This window comes from Ambystoma mexicanum, chromosome 10, assembly GCF_040938575.1.
Source record: "Ambystoma mexicanum isolate Mex_15411 chromosome 10, UKY_AmexF1_1, whole genome shotgun sequence".
Classification (NCBI taxonomy): Eukaryota; Metazoa; Chordata; class Amphibia; order Caudata; family Ambystomatidae; genus Ambystoma; species Ambystoma mexicanum.
In genome coordinates, this window is record NC_090932.1 from 1075135987 (window position 1) to 1075158017 (window position 22031).

Genomic DNA, 22031 nt, shown 5'->3' on the forward strand with positions numbered 1-22031 from the left:
CCATGCCTAAGGCTACTTGACCGCAACCATTAAGGTTCACTCCAACAGCTGATAACGATCACAGGTCACACCGCTTACACAGATATGGGAGGTTTCAAGACCTGTATCTGCACCTACTGGCCGCTCTTGGGGTTGGTGCCTTTAACCCCCTTCAAGACAGAAACTCTGCTCCACCAGGGCACATAACCACGAGTCACAAACACAATTCAACAGCCCCACAGCCTCCCTTATATATGGAAAACTATTACCAGAACATGACACTACGCTCGCAACCACGGGGCATTTTTAAGCTCACTCACAACTCCACTCATACAATGCTCATACTGATGAAATCTGGGCACCAATTAAAGTGCGACATCTATTTCTTTTACTAGATTTCTGTAATCATTGTACCGTGGTACGGCATCTTCCAGGGGCAGTAATCTGTTGCTCAAAAGTCAACATTGTCATTTACAAATAGCCTTCCCACAATTTATTTTAGTCTGTAAATACATCGGTCTATCAATAGATTCAAGGTAGATTTTACGGTTATGTGCAGAATCAGTCTATGTATAAAAGCAGAAAGTAGGAATGAACCACGTCTGCCATAAACAGCACTGGTGAGAATGCTGAGCAGTATGGTCAGTGATAGTGGGACTCAAAAGGACACAGGACAATAGTTTGGGCAGGTCCCATGAGAAGGATTTTGAACCAGTCTAACACTGGTGCTTGGAAGCCTTGCTGGTGTAATCTTTCCAGGAGCATCTGATGGTCCATGGTCTCGAAGTCAGCTTATTCCCTTGTGACTACTTATGTATCAATTAAAGATTTAGCACATAAAATAGGTCTTTCAGAATCACTGATATGATCCTTTGTTTGATTTGCAGGGAATGTGCTCGAAGCAAGAGGCATTGCTATTTCTGATTAGCTTGTACCATAGTGTTTCTGAACTGGGAGTACATTCAGCCAGGGATGCAATCTCCTTATCTAGTATAGGAAGGCTAAGGAGTGAGCCAAAACAAAGGTCAGGGCAGTTGCAAAGTTCAAGTGAAGTTGGCTTACAGTGGTTTGTTACAATTTGGTTTCATAATTCATTCAATAGGTTAAACGATTCTTCAAAAAGGCAATCTCATCTATTAGAGAAATATTTAGATAAAGCATCTCAAATGCTTGTTTGTAATCCCTTAGTGCTGGTGAATAGAATGTTTTCTCTTTCTCAACATCTTTCACGCCGCTATTTACTTTTGTATTGGCTAAATTGTTTTTGCCTTCGCTCACACATCGAAGTGAACCATGGATTTGATGGTTTCATTTTTGAGAGGTTGAGCATTTTACAGGGAGCATTCCTATCAAAAGGTTTAATGATATAATCCTGAAAGGATGAGGGAGTATTGGTCATACTGTCTTTGGTATCCCTTGCTGTGGGTGTATGTACCTGGCCTATAGTCATTGGGCTTATCCTCTGCTAGGGGCAAATCAATTTCCTCTGTGTTCCTGACTTCTTGTTTTGATTTTTGGACTTGAGAAACCCAAGGGTATTCTCACTCCTACTCCGCTTCAATCCTCTGTGGCCAGGGAAAGGCCATTGCTCTCGGATCATGAGCCTGGGGGCGGAGAAGCGAGGGAGGATCAGGAGGTTCACCTGAGTGGATGGTCCTTGAGGATTGGGAGTTCGGAACCCTTGGGTAAGAAATGGCATCCCTTTTTTCCCCATTGATGACAAACCTAACCCTCCCCTGACCTTTATGAGCTATTATAAACCAGCCCTCCTAATTTTTCCACACATTACCTTTGATCGTACTGGGACGAGGAAGAGGCGACTAGGAGTTATGCACACCAACATGCACCACTTTTATACTGAGATGAGGAAAAGGGCTTTAGAGGAGTACCATTGCAAAGACCAGGCATGACTTGCTAACAAGCCTAACTAATTTAAGGCAATTAATGGAAAGGACTCACACCTACAGCCCCTTTACACAACTCGGGTGTAGAAAAGGGGTGTGTGCAGGAAGGACAAGGGAAGGAGGCGAGACTGTGATGGGAGCTGTCAGAAGCCGTGCTGCAGCCATAGAAGCACACCGAGGACCGAAGCAGCTGAGGGTCATGGCGAGTGTGAACTGGAAGCAGGAGCTCCTTGGTGCAGAGGCGAGGCAAAGGAAGGAGACCAGTGAGGGGTTGCCCTTCCTTCCATTTAAAGGACTGTGGTGCTGCAAGAGCACAAGAGTGTCTGAAGGGCAGAGAAAACCCCCTTGAAAAGAAGCTGCCAAGTTTATGGCCTGTGCGATACAGAAGATGACTTCAAAGTGAGCCGGTGAGTTTTTCAGAGCGAGAAACCCGGTGTTAATGTAACCGCAATTCTCAAGAAGTGAACCGCTATTGTCAATGAGACCCAACATTGGTACAATGTAGCAGAGTGGTTGTGTGCCTTGTTAAAAGGAACAAGCATGTTTTCGAAAGTCTTGGAACATTATGAATCCATCCTTTTTTAACTAATTAAGTTTGTTGAAGTGGTCGCGCACCTTAAAGGAATACAAATGTTGAAAAGCAATGCACATTGAATCCCGAGTTAAAAGAGAAGTTTGGCATTAAAACAGACCAGTAAAACCCTGAATGCTGAAAGTATGTTGCACAACAAATGAACTCAGAAATGAAAGCGTATTGAATATCGAACTAAAATGGAAATTTAACATTGAAGCAAACCAGTGAAACGCTGAATAGTGAATGCATGTTGCACTACAAACTAGAATCTTGAAGCGGAATACAATTAAGCAACATAAGACTGCATGAAACTCCAACCTGCAATTAAATAACATTGAATGATTGTTACACAATGAAGAAAGCCTAAGGAGTTAATAAAGTGTGAAAAGGCTAACATTTGAAAAGGGGTGTGTGACACGTGGTGGCAGAGTGCTGAGGTGGCTAAGGAAAAACCACAGGAGCCCAAAGAGCCCATCATAAATCCCAAAAGCAACAAAGGAAAGTAACTGAAGGTAATTTGTGCACAGGAGCAAGTACCAAGGAACCTGTGTGAGATATTGAAGTCTTGGGGAAGGGAACCCTGAGGCTTGGCAAGTTTATATGTGTTGTCTTGGGATTGGAGTCTCAAGACCCCCTTTTTTGTGGATTGCAGTATTTGAAACTTAGGGAAGGGAACGCCAGGAGTGACTTTGAACTATATTGCTTTGTACTGGAAAAAGGTAAACTTCAAGACTCTTTTTCATGGAACTTTCATATGCTTGGGGAAGGGGAGCTGAGAGGAAGCTGTGAGCTGGACAAAGCTCAGAACTTTAAGTTGAACACTGTTTATTTTGACTTTGACATCCTACACATTTGTTTGTTCGAGTTGCGAGGGCAAGAATAGGTTTTGGACACAGACTATTAAGTTGAACTATTTGACTCATACTTTCCTTAGTTTTGTTCAGGTAGGGAAATCCCGCCTTAGCATATGGCAAGTTAGGCCTTCAACCATCCTGACATTTTAAATTAATAAATATTTGTTTGAACTTTAAGTCGGTTGTCTGTGTCTTGCTTCATGATGCCTTCACAGACTGCAAAGGGATCTCAGAAAATGCAGAGTAATCATACTGTCTTAGAGGGCTTCATAAGTACCACATACAATAAATAAAATGTACAACCTGTTGCATTTCCCATTCTTGGAACTTGAACCTAATTTTAGGAGAAGTGGTGATTATTTATTTGAGGCCTCTTGATAAGTGTTTTAGAAATAGCTTACCATCAACATGAATATTCTGCTGGCAATTTTATTTAGAAATATACTCGGTGGACTGTAGGTATTTCCCGTGCAGTTACCTTAAGTATCCACTTGGAATGAAGTCCAAGTTAATTTTTATGGAGTTTCTGCAGTCCACCAGAATTATTCTGGGTCGCTTATTTTAACTGTGCGGTACACCCTTTTGAACTTATAATCTAATTCATCTCGTAAAAACTGACTTTTTTTAGTTTAATTTCATGCGAAAATGTTTCGATAATGTCATCAAGTATTTCATAATTTTAAAGGTCTTTTCCAGAATGTTTAAAGTTTCAATATTTTCTTTGATTGTACTAATGTCCTTGATTATTTTGTCATGTTGTTTTTTGGCATTGTCAATCAATTTATGCATCATCTGTCTAGATGTGTTCGTCAGTAGTTCTTCCCAGTCTTGTAGACTTTCAACATCATTCTAACAATTGGAATAAATTAAGGCTAAGCAAACTGCACCAATCTCTTTTTCTTGAGTGACCTTTTTATTTATTTTTTTCATAACATTCTACTAATTGGGATACTCGTTGTATAAGCGCAAGCTACAATAAGGTCTAGTTTGTTCAGTTCTATAGTTGTTTCCCTCTTCAGTCTGAGGGCAATAGACCTTCAACTTGCTACTTCTACGCTCAAAATTGACTCACATGGAGTAGCATCGGAATCAGCCAAAGACTGAGTTCTCCTCTATTTCAATAACTTAGATGTCACAAAATAATGTACATTTCTAGTCATTATTGACCCAAGAAGATTCAGATAATGTTGCTTTTCTGCTAATAGACATTGGAAGGTCTGTTGGCAGGAATCTATATCTGAGGATTGTCCTGCAGTCCACCTAACATTCTGTAATCCCAGTCTCCCATATCTGCATGCAAATACCTAACTTGTTCGTAGCGGTTGATACGGAAGGTAAAATGTGTTGGGTTGAAACCCCTAGGTTCCTATGGGAAAATAAATTGAAATGGGGGTGTGGCGAACGTGCAATTTCTATAGCCATTTAAAAATAAAAAAGCCTGTTAGACATGTGGGGGTGTAGGTATTGGGGAAGATGTCCTCGTACAAGACAAAAAATGCGGCCCCTTTTGGCAGGGGTTTGGAGGGTGGAACACTGGTCTTTCCCAGGAAACAAGCCCACATTCTGTGCACCCCGATTGTCTGGCTGGCATTCTCCCCTGGCTACTAATAACCTTTACAGGAAATGGTCTAGTAAGAAATCTAAATTGCATCAAGGGGACTGCCAAGGTTAGCACTTGCATGCTGTTGGGTCTATATGGATATAAATGCCATATCATATCACATCCTGTATGCCATTTTGAAGGTCTACAAGGCGTAGTGGACAAGGAAAGAGAAAAAGCGAAGGCAAACTCACTTTTACTCTTTTGTGTTTTCTACTTTAGAAAAGTAAACACCTCTCCAAGATCGTACCTTTGTCTGCATCTACTTTGTGTAAATTGGTTACACCTTCTGCATCCCAGTTAACTTCACAATGTGGTAGAGGGAATTGGGATTTTGATCTGAATAGCTCATTGTCAGATATTGAATGGAACTGCATGTGTACAGGTCCAGTTAAATACAAAGTGGACTTAGATTTGAGGTATACACAACAAAGAATTAACCATTATCTATACTGGTCTCCATGGAAGATGAAATTGTGCAAGCTATGTAATGTGGACGTTTTTTTGGAATTGTAAAAGAGAGGAGGGCACCACGCTCCATATGTTGTGGTTATGTGGAAAGATACAATTATTTTGGGATGGTGTCTTTCAGAGAATGGAACTAATTTTGGATTTATCTATACGCAGAGAACCACTTCTTGGTGTGTTAGGTTTCATTTGGTTAAATATTCGACTGTCTAGCAGCAAAATGTTCTGGGTGTATAGAGCCCTTCTCTAGCTAAGAAGTAAATTCTGAAATTTTGGAAAAGTGACACTTCCCCCAATGTTGAGGATTGGTTGCAGAGTTTGTCCCTACTGTCTAGGAGAGAGAAGGTATCCTTTAATGCAAAGGACCAACTTGACAAATATGAAAGGATTTGGGGTGCATTTAATGATCTTTATGCTTAGTTATTTATTCGCATCCCCGTGAGATTACTTTCTTTGATTTTGTAATTTTACTCTTTTTTTTCTTTTTCTTTCGCTCTCTATTGCTTTCTCTCTATTTTGTTCCTTGTAACTTCTGTCCTCTTCTCATTGTTATTCTTTTATAGATAAAGTTACTATGTTGCATTTGTGTATGTATCTCTGAACATTGTATTATTAAGTTATGTTTTATTGGTTATGTAAAGTATTAAATGTATAAATAAAAAAGAAAAATAAACACCATCTGGAAATACCTTTTTCAGGTGGCATTTACCAGTCGATTCATATGGATTCTGCCAAGGTGGTTTTCATTGGAATCCATTCGTTGTACGCCTGCATGGGAATCTCACTGACGAAACGGAGGAGGACTGCACCTCACTTTTACGCCTCCATTTAATAGGAGACTGTGCATTGTGACGATTCACAAGAAGGTGTCGTCACTTTTCCCCAAATGGTAGCCCTTTTCTATGAGGCTAGGGAGGTGTGGCCGCTACCTAATAGTTCCCCTATGGGTGGTTTAATGTGGGAGGACCTCATGAGAGGGACTCCCCCTTTGGTTATAAGGACGATCACCTGGGGTACAGTCCATTGAGTATTGTCACTCCCCAACATTCCCTAGCTGCCTCTACTGTTCAGAACCATTTTATTGAAAGTAAACCTATGTATTGTAACACAGGGGATAAAGCTAAAGCCGAAAGTACTAGGATGAAAAAGAGCACAGGAGACATGAAGGTCACTGACTGTGCTAGTACTGGTACGTGGTGGCCCAGAGGAGGCATGAGGATTAAGTTGTCAACAGAGACAAAGGACTCTTACAATCTGCCAGGGTGGGACTTGGCAACATTGTATAAGTAGAGAGGATGGACTAACAAACCTCTCAAGCCCAGCCAGGGAGGCAACAAGCTCGGAAACCAGCGGGAGTTTCAAATGCTGTTGGCAGACCAGTGTCTTGGAAGAGGTCTCCGTGGGTCCAGCTAAAGCAGACTCAAATGTGAAGCAGTAGAGAAGAGCCGAGCAGCATACCAGAGCGCGGAGCCACCGTGGTGCTGTGGAAACCGGAGAGAGAAGGCCGGAGTATCGGAGAGACGAACCCCAGTCCCAGGGACGTGCCAAACTCCCCCCAAAGGTAACGGGAGGTGCGAGGGACACAAGGGTGGAAGAGAGGTCAGGGACCCTAACACTTGTGTACCGAGCATCTGAGGGGAGCTGACTTCTTGCAGTGGCAACAATAAGGCCACTGACCACCAGAAACGTGTTGGAGACCCCAATCATTGGAAACCAAGCATCCAAGGATAGCTTCCTCGTTTCAGTGGCAGTAATAGGTCCACCAGAGAAGGGTCTGGGGCCCCAACAAAAGGGAACTGAGCAAAATAGAAACTTCCTCTTCACAGTGGTGGCACTACGCCCACTGATTAACCAGAGAGTGATTTGGGACTTAGCTAAGACCAAGAGAGACTGGCAAAGTGTACATCAAACTAAAGATTGCGAGAAGGAACTTTTGAGACACCCGGAGAAGGAAGTAGTTCGAACTGGAAGTTGGGCTAAAAACGCCAGACGAAGGGAGTCCTTACCCCTGGCCGTAATGTGAAACCTGCAAGCCAGGGGAAGGGAGTAATTCCCCCTGGCATTCTTGTTGCAAGAGAACATTCTTACTATCCGAGCATCAGGAGAAGGGAGACATACTGGAGAAGGAGCTTTCTGTTGGATTATCCTTTAGTTGTAGTGTGAGGGATAGAAGCAGGCTGTAACACAAGAACGTGGAATTTAATTTGACGAACATTCTGACAGATCTTTTAGTATTAGTTTTGAGGCAGGGAAACCCATCTAGGAAGATGGGGATAGTGAGGACTTTTGTATGCACAAATAAAAGTTTATAACCACCTCCAAGCCACCTTTGTGTCAGCTTCCTTCTTCGACACTCTTACAGGATGTTGTTACTGTGAAACGCAGATGAACAAATAATTCTATACTATCTTCTACTGGCAGCCGTAAATTTTATAGGGGAGACTGTTTTTTTCAAAGAATCCAGGCTCACAGAGCCATTGGTAATTGTAACTGATAACTGTAACTCGTTATTCAGTCAACGGTTAAGTGTGTCTTTTTTTTTTTTTTTTCAGGGGACCCAACCCGAGCAAACTGCTCCAGCAGTTTCTAACGCTGCGGCCTGACCAGCAGCTGCACATTTTCAGCACATTAAGGGGACACCTGCTGGACAAAAGGATGCTGCTGGAACACCAGGAGGAGGCATAATGGCACGAATCGTCACTCTGCCTATCTTAACACAATAGCAAGGCATCCACCAGTATTTCTCCTGCATTTTTACCAATGTCTGCATTTGTGTTTTTATCTTTTAAATATTTCTTTCACTCACACATACATATATAAATATATATATTTATATCTAAATGTATATTCGCAAACCAGTAGTCGCGATGCACTTGTCAGATATGTACAGACCAAGGTAGGTGGCGCGGTGGAGTTTACGCACACAAGCATGTTATTGTGCACAGCGAAAAATTCCAAGGACGCCATTACAGGGGTTTGTCATTGTGAAGGATGTATTAAGGTTCATGTTTTAAGCCCTTTTTTATTGAACGGTTTCATTTTGTTATTGTGCGACTCGGAACAGTTTACTGTGAGTGTTTATGGTGGAAGCTCCCAAATAGAGCCATGGGATCGAAAGGATGTGGATGTACTCAGGGGTTCATAGTACCATTAAAGGCACTACTATAAGCCTTCCCCCAAGAACACCCAATTTCCAACTCCTGCCTGCTCCACATACTTTGATCAATTTTCAGCGCTTGATATGGGCATGCGATATTATCAGAATGCAGGAATGTTGAGGGTAATTACAAGCACATGGGGGGGGGGTGTCAGGAAATAAAGAGGGCCCTTGCTAATCCTCCACCTTCTGTGAGCAAGCCCACTCTAGGGCCTTGGTCGTGCTTTCTATGTCTGCGTAACCTTACCAGCCATGTAAAGCGATTTGTCTGGGAACCTGTGCGGGTGGGGGATGACATTGGGTGAGCTTGTGGCAAATGAGGACGGATTATTCCCGTTTTGCTGCTTTTGGCCACACCCTCTGATTTATCATGGAAAAGCGCCGACCTTATTTCCCATGCCATGCATCGCTGCTTCGACACACATTTCCACTTGATTTTTGCTGTCACGCTGCAGAGAGCCTTGCAGCTTGTAGCATGGCCAAGCTTGAAACTCACTGTGAAAGTTTATGATTTAAAACAAATAGACTGTACACACTTTACACAGTTTTATTTAAAAAGTCGTCATGTTTTTGTTCCTTTCAGTAGCTCAAGGTTCATTTTCAGTAAAAGCGTTTACATTTTTATTTGTAATTTTGTTTTGACGCAGACAGGCATATTATCAGAAGCATATTAAGCCGAGCACAGTATTGTTTTTTTAAAAACATTTTAGTTTAGTTGTTGCACCAGATTTCAATAATGTTCTAATTCCAAAGAACAGCATTGCAGCACTGATGAATGGTTGAGTATATTTGTATTAACACTGTAACGTGTCCCTTGTCGTGAGAGGGGTACTCATTTTATCAAGAGGGTTTTAGGGGCAGGGTGTTCCTAGCCCGCATGTTTCTGCACGTTCGGCCAACGTTAGGGCAAAGACTTCTGGTGCAGGGCATGCTGGAATCCCTATTATTTAGGCAGAGTTGTTTTGTAATCGGATGGCTTTCCCTAGTATTGATACCAGCATTGGGGTTAATGGGGATCAGTTATAAAATTCCATGGGGACATGTACCCTGCTTGCAGGCTCTGCGCAATTCAGTTTTCTTAAAGCGGAGAAGCAGCCTGCCGAATCTGCCATTCTAAGCATCAAAACATTCCCTGTTCGATCAGTGGGATACATGTCTGTCATTCCCTCAAAATCCGAACTCTTTCTAGTGAATTGGCTGTTATTGTTAGAGTGTTTCTTCCCTTTCTAGTAAAGATAAACATCTTTGGCGGCAGAGTAGTAAAAAAGACATCCCGTCTTAAGAGGTACAGAATAAAGGTGGAAATGCGTGGATGAGCCCAGAGCTATGGAAAAAAACCTGCAATATGTTGAGAGATTTTAGGGGACGGAGGTGCCTGTTGGGGCAATTCTGTCTTTTTATTTTGCGTGATTCTTGTATTGCTTACTGCTCCAAGAAATAGTTAAATATTCACAACTCGTGCTCCAAATAAGCTTGGTGTCGTGGTGTTTTAGTTTTAAACTTTAATTGCAACTGTAATTTACACTGATTTTGTTTTAATTCTACCGAGCAGCAACCTGTGTTTACAATGTTAACTAGTGTATTTCTAATAATCGTTTGCACGTCCTTAGCCAATTTTATCTGCTCTGTGGAGTAATTCTTTTTACTTTAGTTTCCCTCCTCTCCGTGCCTCCTTTTTCACTGGGTATCGTTGACTTAAATTGTTGATTACATTAAATGATTATGTTCTGTCTAGATTGTTCACACCGTTCATGAACTCGGAATTCCCTGTATTGATTGTTGCAGGCACGCACTATTACTAACATACAAGTTATCGCTGCTTTTCAATGAGCATTCCAGGTTCAACTTCGTAAAATGCCTTTTATCCACAAAATTGTAATATTTATTAAGGAACTACATGTTACCTGTGGAGTGCTGCTTGCCGCTTCAAAATCTAATCTTTTTACTTTCTGATCTGTTGATTTTCTTGTTGGATACCATTCAGATCTATTGTTTCACTAGTGCCTGCCGAGAAGGGCACTGTAAGAAAAAGAATTGCCGGCGGGGGATAGTCGAAAGATGTTTGGTGTGGATCCTAGGACACTATTGCTCTCTGAATCCCTAATTCAGCCTTCTCTTGCACGAATCTAATCGCCTGAATGATATACTTTTTTCATGCCTTGCTTCAAGTAATACAAGTAATATGCAGCGATCACTTACACTTTTCTTTTGATGTAATGATCTGTTCAGAATTGTACTTCTCAATAGTTTGTGGGCTCAAGGCATCAGGGAAATATTTCAATGAATTCCAGAAGCCTTTCTGTGAGAATATTACAGTAGAATATGACTTGCCAGGTTGCAGAACTAGCTAAAGTACTCCACTAGGTCACACAATGCATCTAAATCACAGGCTTACTTCCGCTAGTCGTACCTCTTCCTAGGCAAACACCACATTACAGACTCCTACCTGTGTTGTCTTGTGGGATAGCTGTATCCATGTACGGCTATATTTCTGTTTACATCGTATGACAGGGATGGATCTCGTTGAGGCCTGGGATGCTAAAATAATGCTTTCTCTCCTAAGTAGCAGAACGCCAATTCTTTTCACCCTTCAGTTGTAAGTTTGCACTTGCATTTTGTAGGCCATTGGATGTTTTTGCTTTGGCTGTTGCATTGAATCTGTCAACAAATACCCATCAGAAATGCTATTGTTTTTAGATATTGTGGCAATGTTCATAATTGATGGTGGATCTTCCTGACGATGAGACCTTGAGGTAGTTGTTTCCAGCGTTATGGTACCTACATGCATGTGAAGGACACCAGTTACTGTTATCTAATTTATCAAGAGCATTCCTGGTGTGAAAAATGGTTTTAACCTTTTAGAACATGTGTAGCACTGTTTAACAATTTATTTGGTAAACAGAATGCTAATCATCGTGAAGAATAACTATTAGGAATGCTACTTGAGTTGTTTTTAAGCATCCACTTGCCCTGATTAATGCACATTAACATTCCAATTGGCCGCTGCATTTACATTATTAGCACATGATTTTTTATTTCATTGGAGAGGATGCACTGCTCCTCCCATGGTTTCAATTCAGTGGATTCCTCAATCTTTATTCATTTTGGAGAGAAGTGGGGCTTCGCTCACTGTGAGATCAGATTTTCCCTTAAGAGTTTTGAGTTCTCCTCTTCACGGTCGCTGAACTTGTCACCCTCTATAGTCTGTTTACAAAGTGGTCCATTAGTCCTGATCACGGTGGTCACTTATAACATTGATTTGGCTACCAATTTGCAGATCACACCATACTTCAAAGATCTGTTGGACACGTTTTCAGTGCCATTGGTTCTTTACCAAGGCTGTCTGGTAACGCACAGTTTAGATAAGGAGTAAGTTGGGTAAGAGCTTAACTGAAATCGTATTTTTGTGTGTATTGGTTGCTCTTTATGGGTGTATGTCTGTTCAGCTAATGGCAAAGTCGCTCATGTGAGTTTTGAACAAGCCATTTCTGCGTCAGTCTTTCCAGTGACCAACCTTTTCTAATTGGTGGGGACAAAAACAGTATATTAATTCAAAAAGGATAGCCAGAGACACTGACTAGATATTACTAAAGAAGGGTAAAACTGGAGACGGATAACGCTTTGTATTTGTTTTTAGGGCTGGTGCTGCCATAACACGTACATTAGTGCTGGTAAAAACCTGAAATGACAATGACGGACCTGATGCTTTACCGCTAAATTGTGATGGGGTTTGTACGAAAAGAAATTTGAATACTGGTGAGGCTGTTCCAAATGTGAATAGAATTAAACCAACAGCGACCAAACCAGGATGATGTGCGTTTCAACTGAAGGGAATTTAATGAGGTTGTCCACATTGCATTTTTTTCCAAATCTGTGTAGCATTAAGAGCCAAATATACCGTATGTGCCACACATGAGCAGTTCATTGCAGGTACTGTAACACCACACCTTTCAGATATTGATTTCTTCTGCCAGCACACTAAAATAAAGTCATACATCTGGAAAGCACAGACCTACAGGAGGGATGGAGGGAGGGAGCAGATGGACCAAAGACTAAATCAAAACTCTAACAGGACACATAAGCATGCCAACTGCCTTCCCAAAGCCACTCCATCAGGCTCTTCTACAACCCCTTACCAGGCTAGTCAGAGACCAGGTCCCCCTTCCCACCCGAGGTTTCAGCAGATTTCAATACATTCCACAGGCTGTCTCAGGACTTCTTCTGTACACTTGTCAATAATGTGTTAGCCGCTCCCCCCAAGCTAAATCTAAGGGCTTTGCCTTGGTGCATTATTTTTAGTTTAGCCGGGTTATGAAAAGTGGATGTAATCGCAAGTTATTAGCTCCTTTTTAAGTTATCTTTTCCTTGCTGGATTCTCAGCACTTTGCCTGGGAGCAAACATTTGTGTTTGCCTGCTCATAGGTCCTCCTTTGTCTTTGAGCCCTCTCCCTCTGCTGCCACAACTTTTGCACTACTAGCAGTTTGCCACTGCCTGGAGTCCTAAACGCTTTCTTGGGGATCTGGGCCACCTTGAAAGCGTAGGCCCTTCTCTGTTCCCCCTTTGACATCAAACTTCCAGCATCAGTGCTTCATCCCTGCTTGCAAGTTTTTTTCCCTACTGCGGGTGGAATGCCAAAGGTTGGGACTCTTCCACTTGGGTTTCATGCTTTAAGATCTTCCCCACAGCACAATGTTTACATTCTTTATGCTGCTCTAGGATGGCCTCGGTGGACATCCAAACCTACGCAGGTCTGCTTTTAGCCCTATGTGCAGATTGCTCCAGACTCCCAACTCGAAAGGGAATTTAATGTTACGTATGATGCTACGGAGTAATCAAAACTTCTTGTAGGGCTCCCTTTTGAATGGGCAGACATCGCTTGCTTCGCTGAATTTACTCTCGCCGCAGTCTGAGCCACACACTGCACGTTGTTGAGCATCTTGGAGAACCTTTCAACAGTGATACCCTCGGCCCACCATCCTCTGGGTGCATCCTCGACCATAGTCTTCAAATGAAAGTGTGACATCCGGTGTGGAAAGGACTTCTGTGAGATGATTTCAAAATGAACTACAATGCATCTTCTTGGATGCTAACTCCCTGTGCTCGCCAAGTCCTTTATCATACAGGCAGTAATTCCTGTAATTTGGTTTTCGCACCCTGGAACTTCCACTGGCGTCCTCTGTCTGCCTGATTGTAGGTCGGTTGTGAGCACAGAACATTCCCACCAATTATAGCAGTCTTCCTAGCTGTCTCTTCCCATTCTTGCTTCTCCTTTTTCTGCCACCGATTTCAGCCTCTGATTGAGCCAAAATGAAAGCCTGGGTATGTTTCTTGCCAAAATCCAAAGTATTTGTCTTATATTACTTGTTTCATGCCAAGTAGATTAAAGCCACTTATCAGGCAAAGCCAACAAACCTTTCGATTTCTCTTATTACTGAATTTCATGTTGTGTGATACTGGTGACATCAGTACTCCGATTGACAGGAAATGGCACTTTTGGGGGGTTTTCACCCCTAGGCTGCCAGCAGACCACCAGAAAGTTCTCTACGCAGAAGACATTCCTGCAAAAGTTGCACATTCGGTTTGATATATATTTTATTTATAGTGTGCTTATACACTGTTTCAAGGTGCGACGAGGCAAGCGAGGGGAATAAGGGGGGACAAGATAACGATCTTACTAGTCCCAGTGGCATTGAGATCACACAAGTGCAGGGGAGAGAAAAGAGGAGAATTGCTGAGGGAAGGGGAGAAGGAGCAAAATCAGGATATAGGATCAAAAACATCGAAAAAAAATAAAAAAGACAAGGTACGGCCAGCTGGTGGCAGTGCAGGGGTTAAGTGCAGACAGCAAGTGTTTGATAGTGAAGGTAGTGGGGCTATAGGGTTGCAGATACAGCCCCAAATGCAGGGTTGCCAGGAGGCAGTGCAGGTGTACAACTGGGAGGACAGGGACCTGGGCCCGTGGTTCAGAGGGTAGCCAGGTCGCCAGTGCAGTGTCAGACAGGAGATCAGCAGGGGAGAGGAAGAGAGAAGGCAGAAGCAAAGAGGAAAGTCTTGAGCTGCTTCCGGAACCGGAGATGGTTCTGATCGAGTTTCAGAGAGGCAGGGAGACTGTACCAGAGGGAGGCACCAGCCAAAGCGAGAGATCTGCCCCCAGCTCGTTGCTTGGAAAATCGACTGTCCCTCAAGGAGTTGGAGGTGGCAGAGCGAAGAGTTCGTGTAGGAAGATACTTCAGAAGAGAAAGTGGGAGATATTTTGGTCCCAGGCCCCAGAAGGCCCTGTGGAAAATGCATAGGGTCTTGAACTTGATCCTGGTAGCCACTGGGAGCCAATGGAGAGATTTCAGTACTGGAGAGATACGATCCCTGGGATTGAGACCAAGGACAAGTTTTGCAGTCCTGTTCTGGATGTGTTGCAGAGGACGTAGATTAGAGGTGGGAAGATTTAAAGAGAGGCTGTTAAAGTAGTCAAGCCTGGAGAGAACCGGAGCTTTGGAGACAGTGAGCTTCTGGGGGAAGAAGAAGAAAGGAAGAATACCTCTGAGGAGGTGCAGTTGGTAATTTGACTTCTTAGAGACGTTGGAGATGTAAGGAAAGAAGGTGAGTGTGGAGTCGAAGATAACCCCGAGGTTCTTAGCCTCACAGGTGGGAGCAGGAAGAGACCCAAGGGAGGCCGGCCAGAGTGTGAAGGGGAAGAGGGGTTCAGGTGTGCTGATGAGGAGGATCTCCGTCTTGCTGGCATTCAGGCAGAGATCATTAGCTGCGCACCACTCTTGGATTGCAGACAGACAACCCGGGATGAGAGAAGAAGAGGCGGCAGAGGGGAGCCTGAAGGTGAGCACATTGCAATCAGCATAGCACTGGAAGTTGGAGCAGAGAGCAGCAAATGCGGTGGGTGAGAGGTGCCAGGTACTGGTTGAACAACCAGGGAGAAAGGCTAGACTCCTGGGGAACACCGCAGGTGGAAAGAGAGAGATGGAGGAGAGGAAGGACCAAAGTTGGACCCGGGAGGGTCGGTCAGAGAGGAAAGAGGTCAGCCGGGCCAGAGCCTGTTCGGTGATACCCAGGTTGTCACAGAGCCGGTTGAGCAGGGTGGCATGGTTGACTGTGTCAAAGGCACAGGCGAGATCAAGTAGGATGAGGACAGGGGGGAGATTAGAGTCAAGGTTAGAGAGCTGGTCTTCACAGACGTTCAGGAGAGCAGTTTACATGCTTTGGACTGCTCTGAATCCTGACTGATGGGCATGGAGACAACCAACAGATTCAGTGTGAAGATTAAGCTGGGAGATTGCAAGCTTTTCCAGGAGTTTGCCCAGGAAAGGAGTGATAGAGATTGGGTGATAGCCGGAAAGGCGGGGCCAGCTGAGGGTTTCTTGAGAAGAGGGTGCACAAGACAGTGCTTCAGGGGGGAGGGGAAGGTTCCAGAGGCGAAAGAGTGGTTGCAGAAGTCAGCCAAGGCTGGAGCGAGGATGTCAATGTGGTCCTTGATGGTTTTGCAAGAACGGGGAAGAACCTGTTTTGATGAGGTTTTCATAGATCGGACTTGTCTAGAAACCTTGTCAGGGGAGAAAAAGAGGAAAGGCAGAGAAGGGAAGGGGATGGGGGGAGGAGGAGGGTAGACTGGAGGGAGAAGCAGGAGAAACTAAGACGGTGGACAGGATGCCCTAGGTTTTAGAGATGAAGTGAGAAGCCAGGGCCGTACAGTTGGCCTGGGAAGGAACAGGAGAGGTTTGCATTATTTTTGATAGATGGGAAGTCTAAGCACACTTCAGAAGTTGGCTTTGCATACATCACCACAAACCTTCAACACCCCACTGTGTAGCAGACGGCATAGTAGAGATGGGTATTTTAGATGTTACGCTTTAAAACTGCATCAGTAAGCTGTGATACCAGTGGTGTTCACCAGCCTATCACCGCTCATGAGTTGGGTACCCTGTCAGGACACAATGTCATGCTTGCCTGTGCACCCTCATTAGTTAAATTGCTTATTTTTGCATCCAGTTCCTGTTAAGTTTTCTGACTGGTAGCAGAGGAGATGATTGTTGGCACCAGGCGAAAGCTTATTAGGCATACAAGTAACATGCATAGCAAAGGCAACCCTGTCCTACTTATACGGCCTAGGTCTCTCCTAGTCACAAACAGAAGGTCACTATTCCCTTCATAGAGTGATGGAGAAACCGGAACGAAAGAAAAATCAGAATCGGGCAGTTATGGATCATAGAGAAAGAGAACTTGCTCGAATTTAACTTTGCTATTCAGGAGTGTATTAAGAATGTTCCATCAGCAGAAAGAATGTAGAGTATCCCACGCAGCTGCCACACAGATGCTACCCCCTGAGTGGCATTTTTCTGGATGAAATAACAGATACCACCCTAGCTCTGCTCGGATGAGCAAATGAGCTTGCACATGATCGGGAGGACGTGATCAATGCTGTAGCTACATTATCAGACACGGGCCTAGAAAGATAGTTTTCTTTAGTTTGTCCCACCATCAGTTGTAAAAAGGAGTGTGTGTGTTTAGTCAAGAACTGAAGTACATGGTGACTAATCATGTTTCAGTCACCTCACCATAGGAAAGTAACATGGGAGGGCATGTGTATCTGTGTAGTTGGAAAGCAGTCAACAGAGTTTGAATATAACTGGAATGAGTCCTAAAGTCAAATTTATCCCTTTAGAAGGCCATTTATGGCTTTACATTTAATTATGCGTCTCTCTGGAGTGCAATGTACAAGAAAGTGGTTTGAGATGAAAAAGACATGGTTTGTTGCAGCAGGCCCAAGGATTGAAGTGTTTGTGCACGAGAGAAGTCTGGACTAAATTCAGGTCCCCCAGGAAGTGGAAACGTCTTATCGTAGACTGGGGAAAATCGACAGAAAAGGTTGAGGAAATTGTGCTTTTTGGCTTTGTTATAAGTCAGAAAGGACTCCTAGGGTCTGTGTCAGTGCCACCATAAATGTGTTCGATGTATGAATGTGGATGCTAGACTCTGCTACTGGGTCACAGAAGAACATCACATCATCCATCAACCAATTAGAGTGTTCATGTATGTGCTCATTGCCCAGGAATAACATCCTACCCGTTTGCTCTAGCATTGAAGCATGTGAGAGACATTTCTAGCAGCGCCTGAAAGGCAGACCCAAATAAGAGGAGGGTAGTTGGTCAGGACATTGCAGAAGAAGGATGGGATTTCCTCTGTATGTTAAAAAGAAAAGGGTCTATAAAGGAGCGGCCTGGTTGGATCAATGCAGTTCATGGAATGGATGATACCCAGAGGAAGTTTGGGATTAATGCGGTTGAGGGAAAGGCATAGACAACTTTCCAAAACCATGACTCTTATGCCGCCACCTTTTGTTTTAACCCCAGCCAATCCAGGGGGCGATTGGAATGTAGATTTGCAACCAGCGTTGCTGTCTTCTCCATGTCCTTCCAGTGCTGGCTTAAGCCTGTCATTTCCTGGAGATTGCACCACCTCTTCATGAACAGATCATTTTGACGAATGTGGGAGCTCTTTCGGGCAGGCAAGGAGCCGATCTAACCGGATGACCGTCCTCTGAACAGGACACGCAGATGCTGTCTGTACCACCAAAACAATTCCAATCCAACCATTGTGGCACTGGTAGACCTAGCCAGAAGAACACTGGCAAGCATAGCCTGACAAATGGAGATATGAGAGCCGGCCGGCTGAGAAATGGTCAAGAGTGAGTCGGTCCAATGCATATTGGCGGATGCATTGTGCAGCCGCATAAGCGAAGAAGCATACTATATGCCTCCTGCTTTAGGTATATGGAGTAACTGCCTATGCACAGTCTTTATGGGATCCGCTTTTCTATCAATACGTGCAGGAGTACCATACCCTGTAGCCAAGCAATACCCCTGTCTTGTAAACGGTTTGTGTGTCAATAGGATGTATATAGAAGTCCTAATTGCCAAAGGAAAGAGCCAAAGTCCTGTCAGTCAAAGAGTATTTAACTTGGTGAAATGGCAGTGATCATCAATGTTAGCAGGACAGTGGTAGAGTATTCCAAATGAGTACCAGAGGAAACGGGAGTGGGTAGGCTCTTATCGGTTTAAAACCTGGTGGGGGTTGTGATGACCTCTATGGATACATAGTGAATAACACCTAAACTATAAATAGAATGATAGCAAGAGACCAGATCTCGCTGCCAAGAACCGGCTGCGGCAACTTTGCGAGTGCCCTAAAGGATGGCTTGTTATATTTCAAGAAAACAGTGCAGTAAAACGTGTGATATGCAAATACACTTTTCTTTCAAGGCAGCCAGCGCAGACATGTGATTGCACCACTGCAAGTGCACCGTTTTGACTACTGGTCTCAAAATACCACTCCCCATGCTTGCTAAGCACGGCGGTTCTCCAGATGTGTGATGCAAAATCTGCCCTGACCAGTGGATTTGCACAAGAATCTACAAGTTGTGGGTTCCTTGCATTTTTGGCAAGTGGAGAACCCACTCTGAGACTGCTCAGTCGTTTGAGAACCCACAACCGTGATCTGTGCAAAATCCATATGTCACTTGCCAAATCCTGCAGTAGCTGCCTCCGCCTTTCATCTTTCTGACGGTCATACATTCTTTATCATAGCGCTTAATTGTTGAGCACCAGGAGACAATGTAGACTAAGGCATGCACCCAGTAAATGGCCATTGTTTGTTCTTGCCCATTCCATAAATTTTTAAGAAGTCCAAAATTTCCCACTTTCTCTGGTAACTTAAACTTATTCTCTTCAGTGTAGCATCTGGTTATCCTAGATTGCTTTGCTATCTTCCGAGGTCCAGTCCTCTAGAGATATCTAGGTCATCTGTCCCCTCTATATGAGCAAACTAAACTAACGCATACAGGTAGCAACATTTCACCTTTTCTGTTTGGTTTTTCTCAAGGTAAAAGTACTTGTAGGTTTCTCTCCTTTAGAAACATTTCACTTGCAAAAGAACACTGGATATTTCCTTTTAGGAGTGTGCTTTCCTCCAATGTTAGATGCAAGTCAGGAAACCTTGCTGTTTGCATCGAACACGATTCAATGTTACATATGCCACTTTTGCTTTGTATTTTTACATTGTCATGTATGTTTATACCATTGCCTGTCTTTCTTTGTGAATTATCAGTGTTTAGCAATAATTTTAGATTTGCCTATTTGGGTGAAGTTCACCATTTGATGTTATATATTTTAAAGTATGTGCCCTATTTATATACTGTATGTTATGGCTCAATAAAACAATATATAAAGTTGAATTGTCTGATGAAATCTCTTACTAATGCCATCAGAATACAAAATAGGCAAAACTAAATTAATGAACCCTCTATGGCTGTATTGTACAAGCTGAAGGAGATACTCCTTTAAAAAAGTGTGTGAACAGTGCTGCCTTTTGAGTGTCAATTTGTGGAAAAGCTACAAATCATTGAGGCCAAAGAAGCATGTCCGGCCCTCCTGTGCCTAGTAGCCCCAGTTCCTACTACCACTGCCTCACAGTTTAAACCTTATCTTGCAAAGAGAGAAAACAAATTATCTTGTTTTTAGCCACATCCATGTTGTTGATGTTGTTTTTCTTAAAAAGCTCGAAGCACATGGGACTTTTGATTTCTCTGCACCTCCCTTCTGTTTGTGCCTTTCCATTGCAGTCAAATCAAGATAAAGATGAAATGTTGAGAGTCTGTGACCATCAGGAGTTGGATATCTGTAGTGGACCCCAACAAAACCCATGTCCATGGCCTCCAGGCATTTTGATCTACTTCCATCTTGCATCTTCACCTTTTCAGATTGTTTGCAGGACACCCAGTGCATGAGGTATTTTTTCAATTGGCCTGTCTCTGGTGAGCCTGAATACTTCCAAAAGCTAGGATAATACTTCTGAATGTTAGGGTCAGGTATATAGTAGGCATGGTCGCTCATTTAGCAATGGTCCTGATATTTCCTTTCCAAAAAGGACTTCGCTCTCCTTTGTCTGCACATTCTAGAAACGCATGGGTCTCGGCGCTTCGTTTGCACAGGCACCCTATTGAGGTATTTGGTTTTTACGAGTGTCGCTGGTACCACACTCCAAGTCTTGGGGCAACCAGCTGTCACAAAGCACTCACAGTATAAACACAAACATGACACATGGTAAGGTTCTACTGATTAACTTGACTTCAGTTTGTTTCGTTATTGCCGTGGCTGTCACAGGAAGGATAATAAGAGTACACAATACCAAGTTGGGCAGGATGGTCTTCCTCTATATTGGTGGCAAACAAATAGTAGTAGTCTGAATGCTATATGCGGTTCTGCCTTCCAATGGGGTTGCACGTTAATGCAAAACTCAAAAAAGAAAAAGTATCTGCGGGAAACATCAGTAGAAGTTCTTCTTTCAACTGGGAAATTGAAGTCTTAAATTCCGGGAAAATATAAAATGGAGTCACAATGCTTTAAACCCATCAAGTGATTTGGTTTCTAATAGGAATATCTTCCAAGGGGTTGACAAACTGTGCAGCAAAAACAAATGTCTCTTAAATCAAAACTCTCGTCTTGGTCTTTCCCGAGTGCCACTCACAGCCATGCCCTGTATTATTTGAAGAACCGGGATGTGAATTTAGATCAGAAATTACTTATAATATCTGTGCCCTACTTTGTGCCTGAACTGCCAGTGTATAATGTCATGGGAATCCCGCTTACATTTTAGAGATCCTTTAAGGATCGGTTCCAGGTGCTGGTAATACAAGCACTGGGGGATTTAGTGCAGGATGGGCAGTTTATACAATGGGACGAACTAAAAGCCAGAGGTGGCACAGACGCAGTGACCCAGCTTCAGTATTATAGGCTGCAGAGTATACTTAGGGTCAAATGGCCGGGATTCCCACAAGCCCCACCCCTTCAATCGGCCTTGTGCTACATAGTCCATCCTACGTCTCCCGCAAAGGTAGTGTCCACTATTTATAAGCTGGTAAGGGATGGGAAGGTGACGTAGGAGCGCTCATGCAGGGACAAGTGGGAGGCTTCCCTGGGGAAAACGCTGGGTGAGGAGCAATGGAAGCACATTTGTACACAAATGCAACATATCTCACTAAACCTCTGCTATAGGCTGATTCATTACAAGTATATCCATCAGGCCTATTATACCCCGCTCACTCTCAGTAGATGTTTCTGGTGCCGACCATCGACATGTAAAAGGTGTGGTGCAGAGCGAGCAGATTTTTATCATGTGTATTGTAGCTGCCCCAACATTAGCCCCTTTTGGGGGAAAATTGAAGAGGCCATGTCGTTAATGTTGCCATTGGTACAAACATACTCACTTGAAATGTGGCTACTAGCATTGATTGAGGGTGGTTCTCGTACTGAAAAAAAACGATTGGGCATGGCTTCTGTGATTGCTAGATATTTAGATATCTTGTGGCCAGAGCATTGGGGAATGCCAGCCCCCCCCCCTTTGCTAAGTGGCTGGACTGTATGGACTTATGTGAATGAAGGGAATCCATGTTTGCGTCAACGCTCCCGAGTACTAGTCGGCCGTTTGATT

The 22031-nt window shown here is 43.5% G+C and overlaps 1 protein-coding gene across 1 annotated transcript in view; it reads left to right on the forward strand.

Moving 5' to 3' along the window:
- The window catches only part of CDS2 (CDP-diacylglycerol synthase 2), a 316181-nt gene extending 296405 nt beyond the window's left edge, over positions 1 to 19776 (forward strand). The window contains exon 13 of the mRNA XM_069618879.1: positions 7932 to 19776. Within this exon, the coding sequence (XP_069474980.1) occupies positions 7932 to 8064 (133 nt within the window). The 3' untranslated portion in view covers positions 8065 to 19776. The remainder of the gene's footprint in view (positions 1 to 7931) is intronic.
- The last annotated feature ends 2255 nt before the right edge of the window (positions 19777 to 22031 follow it).